This window comes from Arvicanthis niloticus, chromosome 13, assembly GCF_011762505.2.
Source record: "Arvicanthis niloticus isolate mArvNil1 chromosome 13, mArvNil1.pat.X, whole genome shotgun sequence".
Taxonomy (NCBI): Eukaryota; Metazoa; Chordata; class Mammalia; order Rodentia; family Muridae; genus Arvicanthis; species Arvicanthis niloticus.
Window position 1 is genome coordinate 31458570 of NC_047670.1, and position 26296 is coordinate 31484865.

At 37.1% G+C, this 26296-nt stretch overlaps 1 protein-coding gene and 1 long non-coding RNA gene across 2 annotated transcripts in view; one reads left to right on the forward strand and one right to left on the reverse strand.

Annotated features, from left to right (window-relative positions):
* Nucleotides 1-26296, forward strand: part of Colec10 (collectin subfamily member 10) — a 43927-nt gene that overhangs the window by 16096 nt on the left and 1535 nt on the right. Inside the window, exons 2-5 of the mRNA XM_034517067.2 lie at nt 6984-7055; nt 9608-9679; nt 22499-22552; nt 24149-24244. Of these exons, the coding sequence (XP_034372958.1) occupies nt 6984-7055; nt 9608-9679; nt 22499-22552; nt 24149-24244 (294 nt within the window). The remainder of the gene's footprint in view (nt 1-6983; nt 7056-9607; nt 9680-22498; nt 22553-24148; nt 24245-26296) is intronic.
* LOC143434074 (uncharacterized) overlaps nt 16729-26296 on the reverse strand; it is a 52918-nt gene continuing 43350 nt past the window's right edge. Inside the window, exons 2-3 of the long non-coding RNA XR_013103266.1 lie at nt 21039-21172; nt 16729-17216 (exon numbers count right to left, since the gene is read on the reverse strand). This is a non-coding gene — a long non-coding RNA (uncharacterized LOC143434074). The remainder of the gene's footprint in view (nt 17217-21038; nt 21173-26296) is intronic.

Genomic DNA, 26296 nt, shown 5'->3' on the forward strand with positions numbered 1-26296 from the left:
CTCTTATTGGTGAGAATGTTTTAGCACACACTTGTTATAATATACTAATAAAACTATACATTGGCTCATTTTTGTGCTCCTGTCTTATACATAAATCTACTCTGTTGAATCCCTCTCTACTTTTCCCTAACACAATAGAGAGGGATCTGGGGATGTGAGCAGATGGAGGCAGGCGGCTGTTTTCTGCTCCTGTAACAGATTCTTTCAGCATTTGTTACACTGATTTTTGGCTTCCTCCGGCTGTGCCCTTGCCACGGAGAAGAATGCTGTTGTCTTAATCATCGTCTAGTAATTATAATATTGAGAAACTTGTATTAGCAAGTGAAATAATCTAACACAAAGCCAAAACAGTGAACAGAAGAGAGAATGCCAGTTTACAGACTTCTTTCTGTATCAGGAAGCAATGGAGCCACGCTAGAGCCGGGTGCTTGACCAACTTTTTGGGGGCTCACATTTCTTGCCTTGGCTTTGTTCTCCTCTACAGTTACTACAGTGTAAAGCTTGTTCTTCTTGTACTGTTCAGCATCTTCTCTGAACCCCTAAAGACAGATTGATTCTCCTCTAATTTGGAAGTTCTAACTAAAATACCTAAATTGAGATTCATGGTTCTTTATAGGTTCACATGTTATCAGAATCCCAGGAAAAATATACCAAGAGAGTAAAATCAATGGATGACTATTCACTCTTTCTCTCTCTCTCTCTTTCTCTCTCTCTCTCTCTCTCTCTCTCTCTCTCTCTCTCTATATATATATATATATATATATATACATATATATACATATATACATATATATATATATGTATATATATGTATATATACGTGTATATATACACATATACATATATACATATATATGTGTATATATGTATATATGTATATACACATATATATGTGTGTGTATATATATATACACATATACATATAAACACACACATATATGTGTGTATATATGTATATATATACATATATATATACATAATATTTATAAATGGAACACATTTGATTAGAGGATTCCAGTATGAGTTTGATCATCCATAATTTCACATAATCTTCAGGTAGTTCCATAATAAAGTAGTTTCATTCTCAATCAAAAACTCCAAAGAATAGAAGTTAATTGCTTAGTATAAGATTTAATTTAAATTTAAATAATTGATTAAATAATTTAACAAGCTATTTATTAAAATTATTATGATTCAATTATTTATTAAGTGCAATGATTTAATGAAGTGGAACTATACATTATTTAGCATGTTATTGAAGAGCTTTTATTTGGGAAATTTAAAGTTAGAATGTATCCCATATGCATAGTATATTCTATCTTATATATGTATCTGTATATCCAATATATACATAAATGTACATTTATATTTACAGAATTGAATGAGTATCTCAACACTTAATAAACATATGCTTCCAAAAGCTGGAGTCCTTGACAAAGTATATCATTTTTTGATAAATGTGCTTGTTTATTTTTACACAGAAAATTAAAATTGGTTAAATATTCAAGTCTGCAAAACACCAGGCATCTTCAATGGATCTTCAATCCAATTACAGAGGAGAGCAAAGCCAAGGCAAAGAAACTGATCCCAGAACAAGTTGCTCAAGCATGTGGATCTAGCATGGATTCTTTCCTGATACCTAAGTCTGTATATTGACATTTCAGTGCTCATCAATATTTTGAATTTATCATTGTCCATGCTTAAATTTTTCATGAACTGATACCACAAAGTCACATATTCTTAAAGCATTGCTATCTATCTTGTAATATTCTGTCTGGAACAACCTTCCTACTTAAGGACATGAGTCCCAGTTAATTAATATGCAACTCGTTCTTTTGTACTGTAAGACTGGAAGAATCAACTTTCCATAAGTGTAACAGAGTGCTACTTCAGTGCTTAAAGTTAGAGCAAGCCTATTACTTTTTGGCTACAAGTGGTGGCAAACATGGCAATAGCAGGGGTCATGGAAAAGCAAACTGTTTAGTTCATGGACAAGAAGCAAAAGAAGAGGGAGGGACTAGATTCCTAAACCTCATGCAAGGGAATATCCCCAATGACTGAAGGATTTCATACTACTCCCCAACTGCTAAAGGTTTCACTACCTCCCAAGTCTTTAAGACAGGAGTCCTCTCCATCCAAACTCTAGCAGAAGGTACACGATATGATGAGAGCTGGGACTCTTGATGTGTAAGATTAGATCCTATGGATATAATCAGTTTAGACCCAACCTTCTCAGGATTATTGCTTTCTATAAATGACCAGTAGGAATTTGTCTTTCCCCAACCCTTTTAGTCTATTAGTAGTTCAGCAGAAAAGAAAAACGTCATTATCGTCCATGATTTGTTTTCAAAGAACTCAGGTTCACTCCAGTGAATTTTGGCTTCTTGTTCTTTCTAAGTGTTTATTTCTCCATCTTATTAGATAACACAGTAATAGCATAATCATATAGACAGAAGATGAGTGGAACCGCAAGAATTCTATGAAGCAGATCTTATCAAGTACTTGAGTAAAATGCAATATTGTTGTAATAGTAATGTGCTTACATAGGAGCCTGTTCCTAGCCTTTAGACGTTTGTCGACATGTTTAAGGATGACATGTTGTCATGTCTGTAATTGTATTTTTCTTTAAAAATCAGCAAAAATTAGTTAAGGTAGTGACAACAAGCTAACAGCTATATCTTTATACTAGTATATCTGTCCTTCATCTTTAAGCATGTGGAAATTTTTATAGTGTGAAGTAAAAACCCATGCAGACAAGCAAAAATGTAATCAAGTTATAGGGTAGGGGTTGAGGTAGTAAATACATAGGAATAATCACTTTTTAATTCCCCATTGAAACATAAACAATGGAACACACCAAAGGAGTAGCTGAATACTCTTCACCCATTGGATGAGAAACCTTTAAATTGAAGCTGTCATATGGAGTACATGGGATTCCCCCACCCCCATTTTAAAGATGAAAAAATTAAGACTCAGAGAGATGAGATGAGAATTTTCAACAATTCAATCTGTTCCCTGTGCCTCATGGAGAGCTGTGTAGAAAGGATCAAGCTGATAGAACTTGGAGTAGATGGGAAGGCAAATGAAGGCAGTGAGGGAATGATAAATAGATAAACATAAGCAAGACAAACAGTTTCAAATCCCAAGAAGGACCACCTTTTTCAGCAAAGTACCTGGAGAAAAGAAAGTGCAGGTTCAGAATAACAGCCTCACTCCCTGAGGCTCACGAGCTGTCTCCTCTCAGTTCTACTACTGAAAGCTTCAAAATCGGCGATGGAATTGGCAAATTTGGAAACAAGATGTAATGAGGGATAAGGAGTATATCCTTTAGGGCAGAGTATATCCTTGCAGGAGTCTCAGGCTACATGCCCCACCCAGCTCTAAGGGTGATCAGGGAAAGTTTGCTAACAACTTCTCTCCTATCTCTAAGATTACTTTAACATTAGAAAGGACATGTTTTTCAGTTATTTTATTTAGCATTTCCAAAATGATTATAGTCATTCTTTTACATATTTACTCCATTTAAATTCATGGTACATACTTGAGTTCAGCTATTTCATTTCAAATAAATCAAACAAACAAACAAAAAAAACTCCAAAACAAAAAACAACAACAACAAAATAAAACAGAGGTCAACTGTATGCTGTGGTGGCATTCTGCTGGAAAGATAATTACAGTATGTTGATAACCTGGAGAGGCTCAACAAATAGTTTTTAGAAAGGTAGATTAATCTATTATAGCTTAGCTTAGTTTAGCTTGTTTTTTAAAAATGTAAGTAGTTATTTTTTTTAAATGAAGGAATCTCATTCAATATTTCCAAGAGACTAAAAGACAACATGGAGATGTGGCGCTCCTTTCCAGTGCTTGTTTTCACATCTCCCTTCTGTTTTCACTAAAGTAACTCTCAAAGATTAAACAACAGGGACCAGAGTGGAAGCCGAGGACACAAGTTGTTTATTTCGGCTTTAGCAGGCAGGCTGGTGCAGTCATATAGGTCACAAGAACCATAATCCTGTTTCTGTCCTCCAGGATCTTTCATCAGAAGCCACCAGGGAGCAGCAAATGACTGAATCACTCATCTTCCCTCCTCCAGTGAGACGCTTGCTTGGAAATGAATGGGAAAGATCCCAGGGAGGGGAGGAAGGAAGGGAAAAAATAATGGTATCAATATTCACACCCATGTGGCTTTATGATCTTGCCCTTTATTGAGCAGGAATCGCCTCTTTAGTCCCACTGCATGGATCCACAATCCAGGTCCCAGGAATGTGAGAATAAAAATCCATTTAAAATCACTCCACTTGTGCAGAACATGTGCTTTGAGGGAAGATATACAAACTATGAATCCCAATGTTGCCATTGTACATGCTGTAACCGGATAGATGTGGTCTCACCTCTGCTTGACCTCATTCCCTCATCTGTAAAATGGAGCTGAGAATACCATCCTTCTGAAAGGTTGTCATGGGGATCAAAAGATAGAATACCTGTCAGGTAGAATGGACACTTAGGGTCGTAATATTCAATAACACTATCATAACATTTGTAAAGTGTCATGAAGTTTATACAAAGCATAGCCAGCTCCAGCACATTTCAAGCATTACACTGTGCTAAATTCTCTATGTGCAAACAAAACCTTGTTTAGGATGGCAGCCTATCTCACAGATCTCAGAGGACCGAACATGAGCTCTAAGCAGAGATGAGCTGACACATTAAGTATAAAAAGGTACCCAGAAGAATTTAGCTCAGTCTTCTAATGGTAGATAAGGTAATAATTTTCTATATAATGTCACAATGGGTGAATAATGAGGAAATAAAGGAAAGAACAGATGAAAAGATGGCGGGAAAATCTTCTGACCCCCCACACACACACACATACACTCATGAGCCCATGTACACACCCATGCACACAGACACACAAATAAAAAATTATTTTGTCCATTATACCACTGAGTGAAACAATACTCAAAAAGATAAAGGGACTCCCAAGAGGCAGAATTGCTCAGTCAGTGAGCAGCAAAGCCAGGTCTCACAAATTGTACCTCTGGAATACATTCTGTATGAATTAAGACATTCGAATACTAACATGAATCCTACTATCTTTCTTGTTTAGAACAGAATAAAAATTGTCCTATTTTTCCTAAAATAGGTAACTTTCCTATTTCTCCTAAAAGGTAACTTTCTCCTGTCTTTCTGAAAACTTTGACCAATGTCAAGTTTCCTAAAATCTATTATCTGGTAGAAGCTACTGAAGCCTATGGTGGATGTGTCAAATTTACATGGGGAGGGTAGAAAAATTCTCCCACATATGGGAGAATTTTCACTGGGATTCTCAGAGTCTGGTGATAATTCAGAAGTATCTTAACCACACAGCATCTTGGTAGGTATTTTTGTTTTTGTTTTGCTTTGTTTGCTTTTGTTTTAACTTATGAATAGAGAAAGAATAGTTTCTACCTCCTGGAATTACCACAATTCCATGTCAAAGTTTTTAGCTCAAGTGTACAACATGTATTAACGTCGCTAAATAAGCATACCCCTGGTACTGGAAAACACCATCCAGTCCAAACTCAACTCCTCTAGTGTGACAACAAAAATCATCTAGGCATCTTTGTGAAAGCCAGCTCCAGAAGGATCCTGTAGTCAGCCTTATAAAACAGCTAGATGCTTGGATAATCTCACAGCCTGCAATCTCCTTTTCCATCATCCGTCATGCTTTCAGTGTCCTGAGATTGCCATGGTGACAATATGGGTATATACTCACAACATGGTATGTGTTATGCTCTTTATTTCCAAAGCACACTCACATTCTTACATTGTTGATTCTAAAACAACTGGGCAACTCATGGAGGGCAGGTAATACCCCACACTAATAATAAGGAAACAGAGTATAGGAGAAAGTAACAATAGCCTCCATAGTTATATACCAGTTGTGTCCCTGTCTTCTGTGTATATTAGTCCATGGAAACTTCTTAGTAGCCCACTCATTATTATTTAAATTATTTTAATTTTCATGAAACAGAAGTCAGGCTCAGAAAAGATGGCCATATGTTTATATTTCTCCAGATAGGTAACAGAGTTACTGGGACTCAAGACTGGACTTGTGTTCCTCCAAAATCAATAGGCTGTATCAGCAACTTATCAAAGAATTACTCAAACTATTAGTCACTAGCATATTATAATCTGTGCCTTCCAGCTCATAGTCCATTTCAGTACATGGATCAGTAAAACATCCATTCAACATCCACTCAATCAGTATGACTTGTTAAGGTCCACATATCTTCGGCTGTGGCAGTCACTGTCACACACAGCTGATTGTCAGCACTTTACCATCCGTAGTCTCCTCTTCTGAGCCTCCCAGTCCATGCCTCAAATTGTGGTGTCCCTCTGTTGCTGAAAGGAGAAGATATACTGAAACTTCCTTTTTAATTAATTTATTAATTAGTTATTTGACAATTTCATACACAGAGGCTACATGATGCTACAATGAAACAACGCCCTGACATCTAACTCCTTCCCATGCCTATCTATCTCTCCTATTCTCTCTAACCTTTTTCCCACATTCATTTCTATTTCCTGTATTCTGACCCACTGAATTTAACCAAAGACTTCTGTGTAACCATGAGTTTGGAACTGTCTATTGGAGTCTTGTGGAATCAGCAGTAGGTTCAAAGGTAAAGACGATGACCCCCTTCCAAACGCCTAGCATCTACAAATAGCCAAGGGCTCAGCAATAAGTATCAAGAATCCATGAGCCCCTCTCTCATCCATGATAGATTGTTGATAGTCACTCTTCTGTGGGCCCAATGCAGGTAACCACAGCTGCTCTGATGATTACAATGGACATCCTTTCTTTTCAGTTGTCCTTGTGGTCTAGGTACATGGTCACATCCAAGTTGCAATGGCATTTTGAGTATAGTCTCCTTCCCCTGTGGAGAGTGAGTTTAGTCCTTAGTTTAGGTGACCTACTCTCTCTTGCTTTATTTTAAAAGGAGATGACGGTAAAAGAGGTGACACAGGAGAAGAAGGCAAGGATGGCAAAGTTGGACGCCGGGGACCTAAAGGTAGGTGGCTAGCCTGTCTGAAATTGCCAAGCTAATGTGCAATGTTCTCTTTCTTTCTCTTTCCCTCCCTACCCCCCCTCTCTCTCTTTCTCTCTCTCTCTTATCTATCTATCTATCTATCTATCTATCTATCTATCTATCTATCTATCTATCTCTGTCCTTGTCTTAGAAATTAGCAGTTTTGCAAGCTCTCTGTCCCAGGGTTGTACGTAATGTGTTTGAGGTATGAGTTTCTAGGCCAGCTAAGGGCCCCTATGGTCTTTCCTGAAGGCTAGATTCTGTTGTATTTCTCACACTCTATGGCTCAGGGAGTAGCAGTCTCTGAGAAAAACATTAAGTGGTGAGTTTTGAGAAATATAGCTATGATAGCTTCTGGCAGGGGAAGAAAGACTCAGTTCTCTTGAAGAGGCTGGAGTTTGTCCATGCTCCAGTGAGTAGATGAACAACACAATTTGAACTTAGTTTTTTCCTCCTTTTTCTTCTTTTTTTTTTGGGGGGGGGAGGTTGGTCACAAGGGTGTATGGTGGACATGTGAAGAGTGGAAATTGCAATGAAGTCCATGATGTGAAATTCCCAAATAATCAATGACAATATATTTGGGGATAAAAGAAATAGTTATGTTCATAGAAGGGGCTACCTGGTCCTTTGAAATGCTTGTCTTTCCCCAGTCTTTGTATTTCTTTATTCCTTTTTCCTTATAATAAAGAATGATGTAACAGGTCAATGGAGGGTCTTGTAGGAATGGAAAACAAAGCAAACATCAGTAACACAAAAGCTACCTGGATGTTTTCATGAATAAACCTAAGTGTAAACCTTAATAAAATTAAATTAATAATGTATCTTCTAAACATCTGGGTTGTTACCTCTCTTACTGAATGATACCAATGGACCACTTGTTTTAAAGTTTTAGTTAATGTAAAGTATGGAAAACACACCCACGCCCTTAGAACCTCAATCTGAGAAAGACTGTGTCATTCTGAAAGTTTTTATGCTAATTGATAAGTTATTCTCATAAAACAAAGATTTGTTTCTCATAAAACAAGTGACTGTTTATAGTATCACTTTTTGTTAGTTGTTTGTTAGGTTTTGGGTTTGATTTTTGGTTTGATTTGGCTTCATTTTTTTATTTGCTTTTTGGGGGCTTTTTGCTTTGTTTCATTTGTTTTTGTTGGTTGTTTGGTCGGTTGGTTGTTTATTGCTTGTATTTTATGAGAGGTTTCATAATATAGCCTTGGCTAGTTTGAAGCTTGCTAAGTAGACGAGCCATACCCATCTCTTATTAACATTTAAAAACAACTTTAAAATAGTGTAGGGGGTTCCTGATGATTAGTCACAAGCCCAGCAGAAATATGAGCTATGGTGGATCATATCTGCAATCCCAGCATCCAGACTTGAGGCAGAACTACTGCATTTGAGGTCAGCCTGTCACTCAGAGTGAACTCCAGGCCAGACAGGGTTACACTGTGAGATGCTGTCTCCAAAGACAAAAAAAAAAAAAAAATTAAAAAAGCAACAGAACTTCAGGAAGACAGATTCTAATGTCTCTTTCATCACTAAGTTTTATGACTACGCTTTCTCTTCCCTGTTCCAAAGTAGCTAAAAAACGTCAAATCTTGTTTGAAAGCAGAGAGAAATCAATCCTAAGGCAAAACCAGAAATGTATCTAGAGGTGATCCTATCTAAAATAAAATACAAGAACCTTATTTGGCCACTTCTCTGCCCTTTATTTTATAGACCCTCTACTGTGGGCATTAGATAACATTTCTGCAGTAAATATTTTAACACCAACATGCCCAGAATTGTCAGAATCATCACATTTCAATTAATAGATATCTTCTAACTCTGTTTAAACATAATATCTATATATTAGCATCTTGGGTTCATTTTCTAATACTATGATAAAATACTCTGACAAATGTAATTTTAAAGGGAAAGTGTTTTGGGTTTTTTTGTTGTTGTTGTTGTTCACAGTTCTAAGTTACAGACTATCATGGGCAGGAAGCCACAGCAACTGAAGCTTGAGGGATCTTAGCACATTGCATCCATAATCAGTAAGAGAGCAAAGAATGCAAGTGCGCGCGTGCCTGCCTCATTTATTTCTTTTATGTGTTCATACTCCAAGACTAAGCCCAAAGAATGGTGCAATCCACAAGGAATGAGTCTTCCTCCATCAATGAACACAATCAAAACAACTCCCACAGATATGCACACAGAACAACCTGATTATTGAGCAAACTAACCATCACATTTAGGTATCTTAGGTAGAAGATAGATAGATAGATAGATAGATAGATAGATAGATAGATGATAGAATAATATATTATATACAGAGAGAATTCTATATATAATGTTTAATAATTTTTCTATATAAAATTCTACATAATATCGTCTACCTAACATACCTAATGTATATATCTAATATATAGATGATAAGCAATATAAATAAATATATATACATATTGCTATTTCTTTTAATTAAAGATCACATAAGTCACATTCTTAAAGGAAAGACAAAACCTCATGTTATAATAATGGCATACTTTGTTTTTCAGGAGTTAAGGGAGAGCTGGGTGATATGGGAGCCCAGGGCAATATTGGCAAGTCTGGCCCTATTGGCAAGAAGGGTAAGTTGGCCATGTTATTTGGCAGCACAAACTAAAGCAAGGGAGCACATGGTGAACACATTTTTAATGTTTTATGTCATGAAAATGATCACTTTTCTTTCTTTTAAATAACATTTATTCTATCTCCTGAACTTGAGTCTTATACAAATAATATATCCCATAGCTGGGAATCAAAATAAACTGTGGAGTAAAATTAAGCAAGATGTCAGAACAGAATCAAGAATAAAGTTCTTGTAGGTTCTATATTGAACTCTCTCCCTGGATCTATGGCTAGCCACTATCCCTTGCTACAACAAAATGATATCATGATCTAAATATTGTCATGATTACACATAAAACTCAAGGTAGACAAGTATAGAACAGAAAAAATAATAGTAATGTCTCCAAAATCTACTATCAAGATAGGAAACTGAAGTATATATAAAAATGCCAACCTCTTTGGACATATTCTGCTATAACTACAGCCTCAATAAGTTGCTTTTTATTACCCAATCTCCCCTTCCCTGCCCTCTTCTCATAAAACTTCACAATGACAACAAGTCTCAATTGTTCTCAAATTCATTAATTGATTTATATATACAGGCATCGTTCCATTTGGTTGGGAACATGAAGCTGAAGGAAAAGTTAAAATGCTTTGCCAAGCAGCTCAGAGATGATTCAGAAAGATAAGCTTTTTCACAAGAAGAATTATAATCCTGAACAACATGAATACTAGAGGTGCCAAATGGGAGAGGAAGGCAGGATTGAGATGGGGAGAAACTGAAATAGGTTTTACGAAATGGCAACAAGTTTTCATGTACCAGGAAAAAGCATTTAAGGGAAATGCAGCAAATAGTTCTACAAAGGTTCAGATTAGAAGCTCAGTGCCATAAGTGTTATAGTAATGCATCCTAGGTGTTATAACAAATGCGTAAGTCATAAATATTTAGCCCTTTTCAAAACTGATCAAGTGCCTAGTGGTGCCCAACCATTGAATCTTTTTTTAATTGGATATTTTATTTATTTACATTTCAGATGTTTTCCCCTTTCCCCATTTCCCCTCCCTAAAACCCCATATCCCATCTCCCCTCCTCCTTTCTGCTTTTATTCCATTTTAATTACATGCATGTATTAAGGTCAGTTCTAGGTTGAGTGTCTAGCAATAAAATCGATGCAAATAGTCAAGGAACATGCAAGACAATAAACACAAATAGACAAAGAAAAAGTAAGGCATTAAACCCAATTACATGAACACGCCCATGATTACTGTTTTTAAGAGCTTATCAGGATGACCAAAATATCTGAGCCTACTTTAATGTCTTAGCACAAAGTCATTTTCATGTCTAAAGCCTTCTTCCTTGTTCTAGCCCAAAATTTAGATTCCTGCCTAAAATTACTTCTTTGTTCTAGCCTAAGATTTAAATTCCTACCTGAAATTACTATTCTGTTCTAGCCTAATGTCATATTCCTGCCAAGCAGCCCATTTCCTTGTCCTTGGCCCATGTCAGATTTTTCCAAGCAGCCCCAAAGGCTCTCTGCCTCTCCCCCTTTTTTACTTCATTAACAAGACTGAGTCTATCTTAGGTTTTTCTGACAAGAATGCCTTCCTTACCCATCATGGAATATGCATTATCAAAAGCAATTCACTTCTGTCTTGGGTTGGTAAAGCTAGCCCTTTTTGTCTTGAGAATAATTTTATTCCTGCCCATCATGTTAAAGCTTGTCTTTAACAACATTAAGAGGTTGCCAGCCAAAGTACATGGCTTGAACCTGAAAATAGACCCCCAGACAGAGTTACTAAACTAACAGGCTGACAAGATTCTGCACAGAGCCTTATCAACAGTTGAATCTTATAGGAAGCTTGCCAGAGTAGAATTGAGCTGAGGCTTGTGGCTTCTAGTCTCCCCTTGAGACTCAGTGCTTCCTCTTGGCTGTCTCAGCTCACTCTTCTCCATGTTGATACTTAAGGAGTTTCCTTCAGTTGGACTGGGAAACAAGGGTGGGCATCTCTCTTGCATGTTCACTACTGGTTGAAATCGTTACAGCTGGGGGATGCTATACAAGTTCCTCATAGTCCAGGACAGTTGTTGTTGCTTGAGTCTGGTGGTTTTATCAAAAAGCTGACCTTTTTTTTTTTTTACCAAAAAGCTTCAGAATACTTCATTTGCACAGGTTTTACCTAAAATTCTGACAAGATGCTTACCATGGGTTTACAAGATATGTCTTGGTAAAATTTGGAAATTAAGACAGATGTTTTATATTTATCAGCTGAAATAGTAATTCTCTACACTTTCAAAATGATTGCCCCTCCAGCAGTATACATATATAACATATTAACATATATTTGGTATGTATTATATATTAAAGTATGTTTCTTCTTCAACCCTAAACCCATTTGTACCCCTGAGTTGATATTGCCACCAACAAAGCATTAGTTAAGACCACTGTCTCCAGCTCTAAATTCTCCCTATCATCCTTCTTGTATTGAATGGTTTGGGAGTGGACACAAGTATTCAAGAAATGAACTGAGACAGGTTTAAGTGAAGAAAAACATTTAGTTTGGGCTTAAACTGATATGTTTATGTAGTTTGAAGTTACTTTCATAAACAGTTAAGTTATTGCTAACAAGTACAGCATAGGATAGCCTCCAAAACTATTTCCACCACCTATTGTGCGGGCCAGTACAAGTCATGAAACAAAAGTGCTGACTGTGCCCAGGCACATGCAGCACAAGTAATGTAGAGAAATAAACTAGAAATAAACTTGACAAGCCTAGGGCTGGAGATAATTTAAAGTTTTGCAAATCAGATAGCTCAGGTATACATTTTACCAGAATACGTTTTACCAGAATATTTCCTAAAACATGATGATAGTCTGAACATTCATATCCTATGAAGAACAAGTTGCAATGTTGGAAGAACAGTAGTATACTTAATAATCACACAATATCCTGACTTTAGCTATAGGACAAGAGGCTACAATCTACATCAAATTAAATTTTCTGAAAATTATGACTGGCTAGGTTTTTAAAAAATAAACATGCTTACATGTGAAGGCATGAGAGAACAGCAGCCATGCTCTGGAGTATAGGAGTCAAAGTTAAATTAACTTGTGGGTTCTACATTGGACATTCATCAGTTTGTATACAGCTCCCACTGTTCAAGGGAGGAAACACTGAGAGACTCAGGTGTGACTAGAAACTTGTTCAGACTCAACTGATTCCGAAGGATTTCCAAAGAACTGAGAACCCCAGGACAATGCTCCATAATTGAGTTATACTCCAGAAAAATCTTAAAAGCACTTAATTAAACACATACCAATTTGTGTTTGGTTAGCATAGCAAACTAAGTATGCGAGAAAATACTTGATCAAAAAAGAGAATATAAACAACAAAGAATCTACTTTAAAATATTCAATTAAAAAATCAAAACTCAAAATATGTTTCTCAAGATTGATAACAAGCATGGCATCTCCCTCTATCTTCAATTCTAAGCAACATTTCTCATGAGCATCTAGCCAGAGTACAAATGCAAAAAGAATTAAGAATCTCAAGAGTAGAACACAGATGGGGATTCATTACATACAGCTGATGTATTGCGTGACCAGAAAATTCTAAAAATGCTGCAGATAAGCTACTTGTATAGAGAAGAGTTTTAGGATACCAAACAAATAAAACTCAATTTGACTTCTAAATACAAAAAAAAAAATAATAATGCCATTTATCATAGTATTAAAGTTATCATGTACTTAGGAATACGTTTAGTAAAAAGTATATAAGCCCTTCACAACAATCACGGCATTATCATGGAATCTACTTCCATGATAATGGAAGTAGAGCTACTACATCCGGACTTGGTTTATGCAGGTTGATGCTATTTTTCAATGGAAAATCAGCTGCATATTTCTAAATAGTACTGGGTTAGCTAAATATTCATGTTTAGAAATAATAATTGGCTCAGTGTGTAAATGTGCTTGCTGTTTTACATAAATACAAGCACAAATGACAGAAGTATCCCGAGGGTCTTTTCAGAGACTGTTGGGAATTCTACCCAAACCCCAAGCCAAAGTTTACTTAATGACATTTTATGAAATTCAAACAGCAATTTTATATATAAAATCTTCTAACACTATGCAATCAAAAGCTGTACTAAATTGATGTTTACCTGCTAATGGATGACAATGGGAAAATATGGTCTTTGCTTTCCCTTATGCTTATGAACTTTATGCTTATATAACTTTGTGTATGCAATAAAAACACTATAAAACCCATAGCACAATCCTCTTGGCTCTGATTGTGTGATATGGCAACACACTGTGTAAAGTGTGCGTGCTGTATGCTCAAAACCAAGGCTGCAGTGAAGCCACGGGATACAACATGAGGGAGCATTGCCACCAACACCTCAGATTCACTATATGAGTAATTTTGAATTGGCTTTTGTTCTTGGCATTTTCAAAAACTTTTTACTGTTACCAAGTTTCTTAGAACACACACATTTGCTTATTCAACACGAAATGTCAATAACCCACAATTTTAAAAACTCAGTATTAGGTGACAAAGAAAAAGAGAAGTGACAAATCTTCATTAAGTATGACTAGCTGAGCCACAAATTGGTGACTCCCAGAAATGTTGAATTATTAAATTTGGAAATGATGGGTTAACTAAACCTTCTCCTTTTGGTCAATTCTCACTTTCCCTTTATCACTCAGAGGTGCAGTACCCAAAGTACACTTCTATAACCTCAGGGTTTTTATTTGCCCCTGTAGAGTATCAGTTTCTTGGGATGTCTTAATTAGGATTTCTACTGCCATGAAGACCTACCATAGTGACCCTTATAAAGGCTAACATTTAAGTGGGACAGGCTTACAGTTTCAGAGGTTTGATTCATTATCTCATGGTGGGAAACATAGCATCATGCAAAGAGACAATACTGGAGAAGGAGCTGAGAGTTCTACATCTGGATCTGCAGGCAGAACAAAATGAACTGTTTTGAGCTTCTGAGACCTCAAAGCCCACCCCCACTGTGACAGACTTTTTCTAAAAGGCCACATGCAACTCCTCCAACAAAGCCATACATCCTAATGGACCCATTCCCTATGGGCTAAGCATTCAAACACATAAGTCTATTGGGTGTCATTCCTATTCAAACCAGCACAGGGGGTAAGAGATGGATAACATATTTGTTGGATCTGTTGACTTAAGACATATAAACAGGAGGCTGGTGAGATAACATGGTAGGTACAAGTGCTTGCTGAGCAAACCAAGGGCCAGGGTTCAAATCCTGAAGGCCAATTTGAATAGATGGTGTGGGAACTGGCACCTATAATCCCAGCATTGTGGTGATGGGAAGGGGAAGTCAGAGGCAGGAGGATCACTGGGACTTGTTGGTCACCAGTAAGGTTCCAAGTTTAGCAAAAGACCAAGTCTGAAAAGATAAGGCAAAGCATGGTAGACTAGGACACTAAACGTTCTTCTCTGGCTTCTGCAAGCATACATATTCACAGGCGTGCATGCCTGCATATATAGGTGTACATGTACCATATTCACATACATAAATACACATAACCCACAAAATGTGTGTGTGCATGTACGTGTGTATATGTGTATATTCACTTATATACTACCTTAGAACTATAATTTTACCTTTATGCCTATAATGAAGTGAAAACGCTCTAATAATTTATTGTGTTAAGAACGCCAAAAACTTGGCTGTGGATATAGCTGAGTGTTAGCAAGCTTGCCTAGGACAAGCTCTGGGTTTCATACATAGAAATCCACACATTTACCCATACATAGGTCTTCATGGGTGTACGTAGGTGTAGCAAAAACAGTATGATAAAACATACTATTTCCTACAAGGTAGCCTACATTTTCACTCTTTTCTTTTAAGAACCACTCTTCTACACTGTGAGTTCTATCATTGGCTGCAGAGATTTTCTTCCCATATAGAGATGTGTCATAAAAATTTATGAGCATGTCTTAAGAAAAATGGAGATGCAGTATTTTGACTTACCTGGATTAATTTCGTTTTTAATCAGTACTTGGAAATTTATTGTCCTCATTTGGCCATGGCCCTCCTAAGTTTTTCACTGACTTGGATTAATCTCAACTTTCTCTGTCAGCTGACCTTAATGCTGTCACCTGCGTAGTCAAGGTAGCTTTCCAGATGTCAATATTTCATTTTAAGAATAAGGAATAAGAATGATTTAGTATAGGTAAATTCAATCTCATAGCAAAGTAAATGTTTTCGCTTAAGGCCAATAATCTTTTTTTGTACTGAAGGCATTCTGATTTCTTTTGTTCCTCTGAATGTGACCTCTAATTCTTTACTTAAGACACTTGTTATAGGCATATTCCCACTCACAAGGCCAAATAAGGCTTTGTGGGCAACTTGAAATCATAATTAGAAAAGATAAATATAGTAAACCCAAATCTTCGGTAAGCAAGCAAAGGAAGCAGCTTGAGTGCTGTATGCTGAGCTCAGGTTGGTCCAGCATCCTCTAAGTGGAGGCCACTGAGAATTCCGTTAAGAGATGGGATTGCTGCATTTACTACCCTAATGACTTACCATTTTAGGTACCATCATCCACTTAAGACATAAAAATACAGACTTAAGGAAATTCAGCAGCCTGTCCACAAAGCAGCAAGCACAGGATTCGAACACGTGGACATTCACTTTCATGACTGTGTCTTACAATTTGTCACAAAAGGAAAGGACCTCGTATTTAAAACGTTTAAAATTCACCACAGTGATTACAGCTTCTCAGAATAGAAGAAGCCACATTTTAATTCAATCAACCATGTCCCACAAAAAAATCAGATCAGGATGGTGCTGCCTTGGAGCCTTTTCTGCTGTGATTCACAAGGGTCTTTTCCTGTTCTGAACACCTACTGCGCTTTTAGTTTATTTTGAAGTGTTAGAACATCATGATGTCATTATCCTTGTTCTCATGTGTGTTTTTATTTCCTTAAAAGCCAATCTTTCTTCCAAAGCAAATATGGACCTTTTTTATTCCTGGCAGAAACATCCAAGATTTGCAATGGATGCCAAAGCTGCAGATAATAATCCAGAGCCTTTATTCAGCATGAATTTGTTCCCAATTCATACATTCTTTTTTGTTGTTGTTTTTACAATCCAGCCATTGCCCCCTCCCAACCCCCCTCCCAAGTTCCTCATCCCATTCCTCCTCCCCTCTGTATCCCAAAAGATGCCCCCCTCCAAGGCATCTTTCCTCCCTGGGTCTTCAAGTCTCTCCAGGATTAGACACGGCTTCTCCCAGTGAAGCCAGATGAGGCAGTCCCCTGCTATATATGTCTCGGGTCTCTAACAAGCTTGCGTATGTTGCCTGGTTTCTGGCTTAATGTCTTGGAGTGGGGTCCAGGTTAGTTGAGACTCCTCGTCTTCCCATGGGGTCACCCTCCTCTTCAGCTTCCTCTACCCTTTCCCTAATTCAACCATAGAGGTCCACAAGTTCAGTCCAATGATTGGGTGCAAGTATCTGCTTCTGTCTCTCAGTCAGCTGCTGGTTGGGCCTCTCAGAGGACTGCCATGCTAGGCTCCTGTCAGTAAGCATAGCATAGCATTAGTAATAGTGTCAGGCCTTGGTGCACCCCATGAGATGGATCCCAAGTCAGGCCAAACACTGGACCATTTTCCCTCAGTCTCTTCTCCACTTTTGTTCCTGCAGTTATTTTAGACAGAAATAATTCTGGGTCAGAAAAGACTGTGAGCTGGTAACCTCGTCCCTCCTCTTTCAGCCCTGTTTATCTACTGGAGGTAGACTCTTCAAATTTCCTCCAACCCCTGTTGGGCATTTCATCTAACATCACTCCCATTGAGTCCTGAGAGTCTTTCACCTCCCAGATCTCTGGTACTTTCTAGAGAAAGTACCACCTCTCACTCCACCCCTGAGGCTACATATTACCATTCATTCTACTGGCTCTCTGGGCTTCTCTCCTGCCCAGTCCTCCCATACCTGATCTTGTTCGCCTTTTCCCTTTCTTCCCTCTTCCACCCAGATGCCTCCCTCCCTCTTCCTCCCCTGATTATTTTCTTCCCCCCTCTAAGTGGGATTAAAGCATCCTCACTTGGGCCATTCTGCTTCTTAAACTTCTTAAGGTCTGTGAGTTGTATCCTGGATATTGTGGACTTTTTGACTAATATCCACTTATTATTGAAACATACCATACATGTCCCTTTGTGTCTAAGTTACCTCACTCAGGATGATATTTTCTAGTTCCAACTATTTGTCTGCAATACTCTGGACTTTCTCATTCTTAATAGCTGGATGGTATCCCATTGTGTAAATGAATGACATTTTCTGTATCCATTCTTCATTTCAGAAACATCTGGGTTGTTGCCAGTTTCTGGTTATTGCAAATAAGGCCATTATGGACATAGTAGAGCATTACTCCCTCTGGTATAGTGGAGCATCTTTTGGATGGAGATATATATATATCTTCAGATAGATCTATTTCCAATTTTCTGAGGAACTTCCAGATTGATTTCCAGAGTGGTTGTACCAGTTTACAATGACATCAGCAATAGAGGAGTGCTCCTTTTTTTCCACATCCTCACCAACATGTGCTGTCACCTGAGTTTTTGGTCTTAGCCATTCTCAATGGTGTATGATAGAATCTCAGGGTTGTTTTGATTTGCATTTCCCAAGTGCTTCTGAGCCATTCAAGATCCCTCTCTTGTGAATTATCTGTTTAGCTCTGTACCTCATTTTTTAATTGGCTACCTTCTTGAGTTCTTTATATATTTTGGATATTAGTCCTCAGAAAAGGAACAAGGATCAAGTTCCTTGATCCACTTGGACTTGAGCTTTATGTGAGGTCATAAATATGAATCTATTTTCATTTTCCTACATACAGACTTTCAGTTAGACCAGCACCATTTGTTGAAGATGCTTTCTTTTTCCCATTGTATGTTTTTGGCTTTTTGTCAAAGATCAAGTGTCCATAAATGTGTGCTTTTATTTCTGGGTCTTCAGTACTATTCCACTAATTGACTTGTCTGTCTCTTTACCAATACCATGCAGATTGTATCCTTATTGCTGTGTAGTACAGTTTGAAGTCAGGAATGGCGATTTCCCCAGACATTCTTTCATTGTTAAGAATTGTTTTTGCTATCCTGGGGATTTTTGGTTTTCCATATGAAATTGAATATTACTCTTTCCATGTCTGTGAATAATTTTGTTGGAATTTTCATGGGGATTGTATTGAATCTTTAGATTGCTTTTGGTAGGATGGCCATTTTTATTATATTAATCTTACTAATCCATGAGCATGGGAGATCTTTCAATCTTCTGAAGTGTTTTTTGATTCTTTCTTCAGAGGCTCGAAGACCTTGTCATACAAATCTTTCACTTGTTTGGTTAGAGTTATACTAAGATATTTTATAGTATTTGTTACCATTGTAAAGGGTGTTATTTCCCTATTTTTTTCTCAGCTTATTTATCATTTGTATAAAGGAAAGCTACTGATTTGTTTGAGTTAATTTTTTATTCAGCCACTTTGCTGAAGTTATCAGCAGTAGAAGTTTTCTGGTAGAATTTTGGGGGGTTGTTTATGTATACTATCACTGCAAAAAGTGATACTTTGACTTTTTCTTTTCCAGTATTTATACCCTTAATCTCCTTTTGTTTGCTCTCACTTGAAGTTAGAGTACTATATTAAATAAATACTGAGAGTGTGGGCAGCCTCATCTTGCCCCTGATTTTAGTGGGATTGCTTCTAGTATCTCTCCATTTAGTTTGGTATTGGCTGTTGGTTCGCTGTATATTGCTTTTATTGTGTTTAGGTATGGGCCTTGAATTCCTCATCTCTTCAATGATTATGATGCTATGTAAATGTTATTGTAAAACATTTTAATGAATCAATTCCTATGATAACTGAGATAACAATTAATTAATGGGTAGATGGGGAACATACACAGAGTGGATATAATGCAAGTGGAAGATTCATTTGCCCAGAACTAAAGTGAGATATTTTTATGCTACTCAGAATAATATATAATTTATATTCATTAATTGTTTACTTCTGAAATTTCCATTTAATAACTTTGGATTATGGTTGATCACAGGGAACTACAACTATAGAAATAAAATCAAAAGTCAGAAAGAGAAGATTATTGTTATCCATATTTATTTTATGTCTGTTATAAGACTTATCCAGAATAGTTATTATAACAGAATTAGACTCCATACTCAATCCATATCAATTTGAAAGAGATTTAAGTGCAATCAAAATATAAATTATCAGAAAATAAAATATTAAGTCTGCCTTTATAGAGTAGTGTTATTGCTCTAATTTATGGTGCCTTTGAATCTTCAAAACACATATTCATAATTTTATGTGAATTTTTATTGCAAAGACTATTTCCTTCAGAAATTTTCTTGTTTTATTTTTTTTACCTCACATCATTATGCAGACTTAAGGGGTATGATGTGATATTTTGAAACATATGCACATTGCATATCCATCCCCTCAAATACTTACTGCTGTCTCGCAGTGAAATGGTCAAGATCTCCTCGAGCTATTTAGAAGTAGAGAATACATTGCTATCAACAATAATTGCCCTAGTGTGCAACAGAAGACCAGGGCTTGCTGCTGCTAAGTCTAATTTTATTCCCCTGAACCAATCATTTCCAATTTCTCCTGATCCTACCCTTTCCAGCATCTGTTAACTATTGTCCTACTGTTTACAAGACTGACTTTTTCCACTTCTATATATGAGTAAGATCATGGGGGTGGGGGGTGTCTTTCTGTACCTGCCTTATTTCACTTGAATAACATTTTCACTTTATTTGGCTTCATATGATAATCAGCCAACTCATCTGCAAAGCATTCTGATCTAGGAAGTCAGAAATGGTTGCGTTTGAATACCAATCCTGCCATTCAAACTATTGAACATGTCACTCACCTACATGAATTTGGGTTCCTTCCATTGTAAAATGAAGGCAATCAGATTGCCCACCTCGTGGGATTTAATCTGATAATATAAGTGAAGCATGTAGAATGGTTGACAATATATTTATATTTAGTAAATGAATATCCCCTTTCTTCAACAACTCATTCTCACAGTCTTCTCTAACTTGCATATGAGGGAATAAAGAATCGTTAGGAAACAACTAAGATGAGAGCAATCTTCCTCAGCAAAAGAGTTGATATGTTCTCATGTGTTTATTTGTTTGTTTGTTGGTTGGTTGGTTGGTTTTTCTCACCACCTCTATGATGTGTGTACCCTTCTATCTACTGCTACTGAAGTTCTTGCCAAGCTTAAGTGCAAAGTACTCCATCTTTTCTACTACTCTCCCATCTCTTCTGACTTCCTCTTAGGTATATCATGTGTGTTAGAGGTGTCTCTCCCAGACTTACCATGTTATATGATTATTGAGCTCAACATTGTCCACAGGAAAGTTCTGAGACTTCTACTCTCACACCTGAACAGCACCCTGAAGGTCAAGGGCCTCTTTCTTTCTGTTAACCAAGCACCTACATGCATGACATCACTGTAAAAAGAAAGTGTCCATACAGATCAGTTTAAAAAGGAACAGGAAGTCCATGGGAATCCCATTAAAAATACTTTCTCCTACTTGTAAGAATATCCTTGTGAGAAGCTCTCAGAAGACTGACGTTGTCTAAGACTAAGGTGTCAATAGAATGACATCCTCAGAGCAAATGACAGAAGGAATCTGCAGGCTTTATAGTGGTCTTGTTGGAGATGACATCAGAACCTATTAGATCATATGCCCATCTTCCTACCTTCCTTTGGTTCTGATCCAGACAGAACTGCCTCCTACTCTTTCAGTCTTGGTGACCTCTAGTCTGTGTTTATCCTTCGTATTTTTTCTTATATTCTTATATTGCCAGATCACCTTTAATGCATGAAACCTTACCTCACCTTGTGCAGTGTCTTCTCTTTTGATCCTCAAGAACCTCAGCCAAACATGTTCTCCTGGAAATCAAAAGCCTTTCCTTTCAATTATTGTGTCTGATGTGGGTTTCAGGAGTTATTTTGAAGTTTTAAAATAGAACCAATATATATTTTTTTATTTCTTTCTCCCTGTTTCAAAAGGTCTGCTTCTTTGAGAATTATTTTGTGAAGCCCTTTGACTGAGTAATATAATCACCCCATAGAAAGAAGAGAAAAAAAAATTACCAAGGTTGACATTTCAGTCTAACGTGATATGACTCTGCAGAGCAGATATTTGCATGTGTTATGTCCTTCCTAAAAATTGTAAATGCTTTGAAGTCAGAAATTTAATCTTGTCCTTTTGTGTATTTTCTCCAAGAACCTAGCTGTTAGCCTTGCTACTTGTTGAAATCATTTGAAAAAAAAAAAAACTGATGAGTTTTCTTTATTTAGTTTTTGTTTTGTTTTGTTCTGTTTTGATTTGATTTGATTTTGCCAAGGTCAAAGTCACATAGAATGACCTGCAAGTTAGTAACTACAGGCAGCTCAGTGTGTTAATTAGTGAATATAGATTTGCAAAGCAATTGTATTTTTAAAATTAAAACTATTCTGCTCATTGTATTAGCACTGTTATTAAGGCGAAGGCCATATTATCTGCAAGACAAATGCCACGAATTCTAATGTTCTTTATGTATCCTGCAGGAATTTCAATGATCAATCTAAATAAATCGTGGCTCATCTGATTATTTATGTTTGTGCACAACCCAAAGCAAATCAGTGGTAAAAAGCTAAGGAATATTAGTTGGAGATGGTGGAAATAAAATTTAAAGGCTGTTTCCTTTGGTTTTAGAGGTATGGATGATATGAGCCTGAAACAACTCACTGCTGTTTAGTTATTGTGCTTTTTTCTGTCTCTATTTAGGTGACAAAGGAGAAAAGGGTCTGCTTGGGATTCCTGGAGAAAAAGGCAAGGCAGGTATGAACTACATGCTCAATTTGTTTTCATTGATTTCTGACACCACTCCAAATTTGTCCATCTCGAAATGATGTGTTAGAAAAAAAAAAAAAAACAGAGCCCCTTTCCATTCATTCAACCTTATTTCCATGAACTAGAGGACATGAAGAAAGAGAACGTTCCTGTCTGCACACTGGTGACTTTCCAAACCCTGGGGAAAGGAATAAGGGCACATTCCATCCCTGCTGTGCTCATGGTGAGAAGCAAGCCCAGCACATCAAGGACTGGAGCTTAGTGTCTGGAACCAAGAGAAAAGTCCACATCAGAAACTGCATTAGCAGCCATGCCTTGAGTCTAGAGCATCTGAGCCAAATGCTGGCCTGAAGTTGGCCTCCAGTGCTGATCTTTTTAAGGTTACCTGGCTACAAAGCCTGTCCTGCTTGAGCTTGAGGAGCCCTCAGAGAACTTGGCTTGTAATGTTTGATATAAGGAAGGAAAGTTGGTTATTTAGGGAAAATTTCCACTGTTTCTATTGACAGTGGTCTAGTGAAGACTCGTTCAAAGAATTGCTCAATATTCCCTGTGTTTATCTGTGTCTGTGGATTAATTAAAGCATTGGGTATTTTTCCATTTGCTTAATAAAATCAGTTTAACTTTTCATACTTCCAAGCAATAAAGAAATGGAAAACTACATGCAGCAACCATTAAACAGAAATAAAAGGGAGTCATTAGAATTCACCACCATTTTCTTTGATTCTGCTTCTCCTCGCTACAACTCAGGGCCGGTAGAAAGCCGGGTGAGCAGAGCAAGAAGCCCAACAAATTAAAACAATACTTAACCAGTAAACTGGACAGCTGCCTTTTAAATTTTAAACTGCATATATTCACAGTATTTAAACATAGGCTTTGAAACTGGACAGCTACACTTTACATGGATAATCAGAATTAACATGCGATTGAATCATGAAAATTTCCTCTATCTTGGGAGAGTTGTGTGAGCTCGTGAATAATGCAATAACAGAAGAGAGGCCTGGCTGCAAACACATTTTAAGGAAGCTGTAAAAGATTCCTCCTGAAATCGGGCAGACCATTTCATACTCAGCAAAAACACCAAATGGCTCACCGTCTCTGCAGCGGTTCATCTTACTTATTCGTCATTTAACCCTCATTTAATCATAAAACCCTCATTTAGAGTTGTTTATTTAAAAAAAACTCATTCCAAATACTTACATTTTTAATTTATATATTTTTGTTTTATGTGCACTGGTATTTTGCCTGCATGTATGTCAGTGTGAGGGTGTCAGATTTCAGAGTTACAGATGGTTGTGAGCTGCCTTATAGATGTTGGAATTTGAACCTGGAAATTCCGAAAGAGCAGTGAGTGATCTTACCCACTGAACCATCTCTCCAGCCCTGACTCCACATTTCTAAAGTATGCTTTATGAATTTTTTAAGAAAAAATAATAAATTAGAACCCTTGTTTAAACGTATAGTGATCATAGAGAGATGTAACCAGGCTAGAAAGTGATAGAAAACACTGGGAATAGAGACATAGTCCTCTCCAGCAGATCATGGTGTGCTTCAACACGAACTGACAGTTTTGTTGTTGTTTACAAGGTACAATCTGCGACTGTGGCAGATACCGGAAAGTGGTTGGACAACTGGATATTAGCGTTGCTCGTCTTAAGACATCAATGAAATTCATCAAGAATGGTAAACATAGTCACTGCTTTGCTCAGTTTCATATCTATTAATCTGCTCCTTCAACACTATATTCCTTAGCAAGAAATACCTTGGGTCAAGCAAAGTATCACAGTTCAAAAGCCTCTCAAAATATTGAGTATCCTCTCAGATTCCAATATTTTTAATTTCACTGTACAGATTCAGTCATTTGTGTGTGGTGTTTCAGTAGGAATGGGGACGTTGCTAAAAGTGGGTGTTAATGCCACAGAATGGGAGTAAAGATCATTATCTAATTTCTTTGGTCAAATTAAGAAAAGTTTATTTTCTGTAGCACAAGGCTATCTCCCTAAAGTGGGGTTGGAGAAAATAGCATCAAACATAAGAAAAAGCTTATACATGGCCCAAAACATGACAGGCCTAGATGATTTCCAAGGTTTTTTGGTTATGTAGGAACTTACCAGAACTTCTTATCAGGGTGGAGGGTGATCAGGGCATATTGTGTAGAACATGTCAAATTCCAGAAAATGGGTCAAGACCTAGTCAAATCCAAGTTTTACATAAATAGGACTGAACCTATTTTAACCTTATAACAAGGTGGCTTTTAATCTTAAGATGGAGTAAGGCTGGTCCATCAAACAGAAGAGGAAAAGAGGAGAACTGAGCAAGCCATGCTAGAAGAACAGACACAGATTGAAACAGAATCTCTGAAACTATCCTAGTAGCAAGGGCTACTTACTTGAGCGCTTGGGATAGCACATAACTATTAACAATAGAGCATTTGGTGTTTTCAGTATTGTGTTACATGTGCTGTGAGCCACCTGAACTATGAAGAATGTCCCGCCTGGAGATACAGAGAGCAGAGTAGAGTTTTCCTGACCCTGTCCTTAATAACATTCAGTACCATTCTTATGTGCTTCTATAAATTTTTCAGCTTGATCATTTTTCTTGCCCCTTGTGCATTTTCCCATACTAATGAATACTAAACTCTTCAACTCGGAAAGGGCTTTGCTGAGAGAGTTTTATTGAAAAATCTGATGTAGTGACTATGGCCAACTTAATCTAGATAAACTTTCACTTAGTATAATATGGATGTACATACGTGTTGCACATTAGTAGAAGCAAACAAATACAATCAACTGCTCAGAGTCACAGTGTAATGATAGAGGCACAGGAAATACCAATGCTTAACTAAGCACCTTCATTGGTTATAACTTCTAGTTGGAAGTCATAAGAAGATTCTGTATCTTGAAGCTGGAGAAATGGCTCAGCAGTTAAGAGCTTGTACTGTTCTTTCAGAGGATCCCAGATCAGTTCTGACTGCTCATATGAGGCTGTTAACAACTCCCTGTAACTCAAATTTCAGAAAATCTAACACCATCTTCTGATTTCTATAGGCACCCTCATATAACATGCCCTATACAGAGAGAGACATACACACATAGTCATGAATAAAAACAAATTTAAAGATAAAGTTTTACATCTTAACATGACTCACACTGTCATGAACACACAACCACAAGTTATAACATTTCAGCAGTCACAGATCTCTTGGTAAAGTTAAAGACTCCATAATGAATACAAACCACAAAGACAGTATTATGAGTTGAAGGTCATTTTCAATATCTAGTTGTATCTTGAAAAATCAGTAGATAAGTCTCCCCTATAACTCTTTGGATAATCTCAATCATTGTGTATGCCCATATTCCAAAAATTCTTGAAGTGGACAAAACATCTTTATTATTCCCATACTATCCATTGAATTTGCTTGTAATAGAATTTGGCATTTCTTAGGATGTTCTAGGCATTGGGTTGAAGAGCATCAGGCAGGATGACTGACCTCAAGACATTTATAGTTCAATGGAAGATATACACAAGCAAGCAGAGTATACTGTGCTGAGTGATAGAAAGAGATAGGAAAGGACAATGAAGACATACTCACTTGAGTGGGATAGCACATAACTACTAACAATAGAGCATTTGGTGTTTTCTAGTATTATGTTACATGTGCTATGAGCCACCTGTAGCATGACGAATGTCCCACCCAGGGATACAGAGAGCATAGTAGAGTTTTCCTGACCTCCT